Source organism: Saccostrea cucullata, unplaced genomic scaffold (genome assembly GCF_032062105.1).
Source record: "Saccostrea cucullata isolate Sc308-1 unplaced genomic scaffold, CSIRO_AGI_Scuc_v1 ctg8, whole genome shotgun sequence".
In the NCBI taxonomy this organism is placed as follows: domain Eukaryota; kingdom Metazoa; phylum Mollusca; class Bivalvia; order Ostreida; family Ostreidae; genus Saccostrea; species Saccostrea cuccullata.
The window spans coordinates 1-5,874 of NW_026940997.1; the positions used below are offsets into that span (position 1 = coordinate 1).

Below are 5,874 nucleotides of genomic sequence, written 5' to 3' on the forward strand. Positions count from 1 at the left end.
ATACAAATTGGATGACTATTACATGTATATCTTTTACCCAATCCGGTTTGGACAAATTATACTGTCGAATCATTTTATGAGATTTTTGTGACATTTGACTGAACTATTTATTCAACATGTTTAACAAACTCAAATATCAGTTATTCATTTTGGGTTGAGTCCTCTGATATAATAAATGTAATTTTCAATTACAATCATTTTCATGAGGTTTTTCCTGCTATTCTATAGGTATCATTACGCATATAAAATTTGTTCAAATCACCAAAAAAGACTATTATACACGTTGTTTTGTAATGAGTAAATTATCAAATTATGCATATGATTGGGCATCATATGTACTTGTGAATACTACATCTTTGGTAAACATGAAATTACTAAGTAATTGATACAAAAATACTTCAATCAGACCTATCTATATAAAAGGAAGAAACTGGAATTGCGAATTCAGCGTTTACAACGGGAGAGACTTTGAACGGTAAGTTGTAGATTATAATATATAGTTATGAATTATTGTTATGCTATAAACTACGCTGTTTTTTTCCTTTTCCATGGAAATTACAAATCTACTAAAGCCATAGTTAAAAAGGAAATGCAAAACCTCTGCGAAAAAAAAAAAGTTCAAACGTTTTTACAGTATAAATGTGAAATTTTCGCGTTATAATAGCAAACCACGAAAAATAACGAAATAAGCTTCAGATTAAAAAGTAAGAGAGTAGGAACACAATGGCATCATGTTATAAAGAATCTGTGAAAGTATATTTATGCAGTGATGTAGGAGGAATTGCAGATAAGAGATGATTCAGATGAATACCCTTCGTAGTAGAAAAAAATGGCATGATTATAGTCAATGATTTGCTATGGGAAACCCGAAAAATGTTTTACAATCAAAAAGTAAAAAAAAAATAGGAGGTGCACAATATGTGTGGTTCTGTGTAACAAAGAATCTGGTAAAGTCTATTAAATTTCATTCAGTTGTATAAGGGGAGTTGCGGATAAGAGGTGGGTACCCCGAAGCGTAACAGACAGACGGACGGAACTACCAATCACTAAATACACAAATACCCTGCCACTTTTCAAGCGGGGAGATATAATATTACATGTAAGTAATTTTAAAATGAAATATTGATGTCTACGCATCGCTTACCCGAGCACACTGGCTAGGAAAAAGAAGAAATAAGTCATTATTGGAAAGTTTGAATTAAAGTGGTCTTGGGAAGAGGAGGTGTCATGATTTGAACAAACTTGATTAATTTACGCCACTGAAGATACTTCCATGTAAATAAAACTGCACGCAGGTAATCATGGTTGAGATATAATTATCAAGAATTTTTTCCCATGCGCTTATCTTCTATTTTATTGTAAATTTTTGTCATACCCCCACTTGAAAAGTGGAAGGGTATATAGTGATCGGAATAGTTGTCACAGAATATTTGTTACATAGGGCCATTGTGCACATCTTATTTGACTTTTTTAAAAATCAGATACATATTTTGGGTTAACCAGAGCAAATCTTTGACATTGAGCTTCTTTCTATAGGCCTAATGATGAAGTGTATTCAACTCAACCAATATTACTCAATGAACAAATTTAAATTAATGATACTTTCAAGTATTGTTTATCACAAACACCGTCGCAAACCACGGCCAAAATGTACGATCCTCTCCCATTCTGATATGCGGACTCCGAACCGTGGCTTGAGACGATGTATCACATAGAACAATTCTCAGGTAAGCTTGGACTTTCAGTAAGGCGTGGCATTCTCGGCGCTACATAATTAGCGTCTGTCAAATGGTGAATAGATTCTCATTGGTTAAGAAATTAATAACATCAGGAAATTTAAATTGTTGTTGACAATGATGAGACGACTTAAGCTCCACCTCTTTGCCAAACGAGACAATTTTGTTGGTTATTCGATACACTAATTGGCATTTGCTCGAATTTCTATCCCATGTATACTAGTATTTCATCAGTGAATGGAACTGTGTAAATTTCACATGCTAATTATATTTAAGATTAGGGTTATACTGAAATTCCAAGCTTACCTGAGAATTGTCGTAATTAAATTATAAATATGACAAAACAAAAATTTTCAATCTATCTCTACAAAGGCAAAACCATGTTCCTTACAAAGACTGTACTCTTTTTCTCTTTTTTTCTGGCCCTGTGTGTTTATAAGACCGAGGCTTGCCTGTGTCCGACAGAGGCCGATTTTAATGATCTCGTGTGTAACGGTGACTATGGTCAACCAAACATTTTATGTACTATCATATATATTTTATATATAAAGAATTCATCAAATTTCCCAGACATTCACAAATTCATATGATTTTATTACAATATTTTTCCTCTCGTATTTTTCTGAAATAAAATTGTGATTGTTTTACATAAAAGGAAATATGTGCATTGATCAAATAATGTAAATGTCAATATATTTCTCTATAACCATGCACCGATCTCGATATTTTTATTTACGTTGATTGGAAATGTGTATGCATTTTCTTTTGTTCTTGTTGTAATTTGTTTAACCACTCTTGCATTATTCAGCTGTAGTTGCAACTGTGAAGAAAGATCCAGATATTGCTTATAGATATACCTTGGACGTCCAAGAAAACTACAAGGTAAGAGACCACCAAATGTGTAGATGGTTACTACTTTCCTAATTTTTTGTTTAATAATTAACTGTTATTATCTACATGGCTCATTCAACACAATTTTGTCAGAAATTTTATTTTAATTTATTTATCTAACTATATTACAACAGGCATACCATAACCAAATACGTACAGTACATGTAGGTATTTTAAGTACAGGCACTTGGATGGACCCCTCCTTTTACAGTTTTTTCTTTGTAAATCTGGGATCGACATGCTTTTTAGCTCACCTGAGCCGAAGGCTGAAGTGAGATTTTCTGATCAAAATTTGTCCGTTGTCTGTCGTCGTTGTCGACGTCTTCGTTGTTGTTGTCGTTAACTTTTCACATTTTTATCTTCTCAAGAACCACTGGGCCAATTTCAACCAAACTTGCCACAAAGTATTCTTGGGTAAAATGGATTCAAGTTTATTCAAATGAAGGGTCACGTCCTCTTCCAAGGGGAGATAATTATGAATTAGTGAACAATTAATGGCATCTTTTAAAAATCTTCTCAAGAACCACTGGGCCAGGAAACTCATGTGGAAGCATCCTAAGGTAGTGTAGATTCGGTTATCAAAGTTTAACATAGGAATTTGTAGGAAAAATCTTTTTAAAATCTTCTCAAGAACAGCAAAACCATGATTGGTCATTGGTATATGAAAGCACCCTCTTGTAGTGTAGATTCAAGTTTGTTCAAATCATGACCCGTAGGGCAAGGGTGGGACCATAATGGGTGATCAAAGTTTTAAGAAGGATTAAAATTCTTCTCGAGAACACCAAGGCTGTGATTGTTCATATTTATATGGAAGCATCCTCAGGTACTGTAGATTCAAGTTTGTTCAAATCGATCATGACCCCAGGGGGTAGAGTGGGGCCACAATGGGTGATCAAGGTTTTACGTAAGAATACATAAGAAAAATTAATTGTTAAATTTCTTCACGAGAACAAAGCTATGATCATCAATATAAAAGCATCAAAAAGTAATGTAAATTTAAATTTGTTCAAATCATGACCAACCTGGAGAATAGAGGAACCATAAAAGTGGATCATGGTTTTAGAAAGGTGTAGAGATATATATGAGCGGATCAAAGGATCTGATTTTAATGAGATTGGGACTTTAGTGTTGCGGTCGGGAACTACGGCGTTGTTTTAAGAAACTGTCTATAATGTTTTGTTATACCTTTAAAAAGTTGTTCCAATACAAATCTATATGTAAAAAGTATAACATTTCTAATGTCTTACTGAGCGGGCCTAACGGCCTTAGACATCTCTATCGTTTGATTCTTGGGTCCTGCAGAAAGCATGTTGCCCTCAAACTCAGTCAATAAATGTATTATAAATGCATCATGTTGTTACAATATAGTCGAGAATGCTCCATGGTGATACATGACTGTAAAACGCAGGGGAAGGGGTATAGTTTTCTATAGTATTCAACGTATATCGGCAGTTTTATTATTTTTGCCGAAAAATATATAGGCCTAATACTATAGAAAATGTGGTTTATACATCTATATCACTATATGCTTGTGTTTCCTTACGAAACAAGTGCCTGTGCTAATACTATAGAAAACATGATTTACACATCTATATCACTGTATTTTGCTTGTCAAGAAATTTTTGGTATAGTAGATAGCTCCCTCCCCACACGAATCCCCTCCCCCTAAAAATGTATGAGATTGTAAGGCTGTGCCCCCAATCTGATTATGCTTCCTATAGACCTGTGATACATGTAAACATGTTGACTTTTTATTGCAAAGGCAAAAAAGGGGGTGATTAACGATAGAATTTTATGTTGCATTCGGGAAACTCATGCAGAAAAAAAATATTGTGGAGAAACTGACATAAAATGTTATGTTGAGTTCATTTTGCTCCGTGCTGATACGGACATGTTTGACTTTTTAAAAAACTTCTTTTTATATATTTTCCCTTGTCAATGCTCGATATTTAAAAAACAAAAGGGGGGGGGGTGTTAATAAAACTTAGTTCAAAGACTATAATCCTCAGGGGGAAAATTGATGACCTCCTCCCCCCCCCCCCATGTTCTACTGATCTGAATAAATAAATAATTGCATGTAATTTGTAGGTGGGAGACAGTCCAACAGAAATTTACACCAGAAGCCCTCAGGAATGTGGAGTGGACCTGGAAAGTGGGCAAACCTATATTCTAGGAGGTAAACTCTGAAAATCTAATTGATTTTGAACATTTTGTACTTCAGACAAAATAACTTAACATTTTTTCAAATGTTATTTTCTAATATATTCACAAGAGATTATTTTGCATTTTAGGTTTCAAATCAGATAGTGTCCCTCAAGTTGGTGCCTGTGATTTCATACAAAGGTATAATGGATATCCTCCTCCTACACCGATGTGCGCTAACAAACAAAAAAAGTGATTTAAATAAAAAAAATGATAACTATAACCAGCCTTTTTATTTGGACTTTTCCGAGGTAGAATCAAACACAGGTAATCAAAGATCACAGAGAGCTAGTAGGATGCCATCTATCTTACATTAACCATTTTACTGATGACATTTACTTGGATTAGGCAGGTCAGACTCAGATCAAAGGCAGGGGGGGGGGCAGTACTGGGGTCTGAGTAATGACCTTTGATCCCCTCTCTTAAAATTTTAAAGATACTATCTGAAGAAAGGAGACTTGGGGAAATGCTAATCGGACTAATGGGTTTTAACTTGACATTCCAGAAGTCCAGGGTTCAGTCTCAGGCTGAGGCACATACATGTCACTATTACAGTAGTTTCTACATTTAACAAAGAAAATTAAGTCAATTCATATGGTGGCACATCCTCACAATGTCAAAGTTTTGAAATCACAAAACCTTGACGTTGTGGGGATGGTGGTGGCACATGCCTGCCATCACTGGAGTCTGTATCAACTTAGAAACAGGAGGCCCAGGGGCCACATCACTCACCTGAGCAACTAGCTAGGTATAAGCAAAAATCAGTTCAGTAATGAAAACTTTGAATATAAAAGTGGATTCAGGAGCAATCTAATTAAAATTAGATGTAAGATCCGCTCACATACTCGCTTCACTAACATCTTTAAAACAACATCCCATAGAGGGTCACGTCAGAGATCAAATTTGGAACAACTCTAGACATATTCACATCGATTACGTCAACAAATTTACGCTGATTTTGCAGGCGACAATTTGATTGATTGATAGAATTTGACCTTTGACGTGACCTTCTATGGAATATTGTTAGATGTTAGTGTAGCGAGTA

General features: G+C 34.8%; 1 protein-coding gene across 1 annotated transcript; it reads left to right on the forward strand.

The window, feature by feature from the left end:
* The first annotated feature begins 431 nt into the window (after positions 1-431).
* On the forward strand, positions 432-5,052 carry LOC134256827 (uncharacterized). The gene is made up of 5 exons (XM_062739491.1): positions 432-475; positions 2,109-2,240; positions 2,545-2,618; positions 4,716-4,803; positions 4,919-5,052. The coding sequence occupies exons 2-5, from the start codon at positions 2,117-2,119 to the stop codon at positions 5,023-5,025; spliced, it is 393 nt and encodes a 130-aa protein (XP_062595475.1). The 5' UTR covers positions 432-475; positions 2,109-2,116; the 3' UTR covers positions 5,026-5,052.
* Positions 5,053-5,874: the final 822 nt, after the last annotated feature.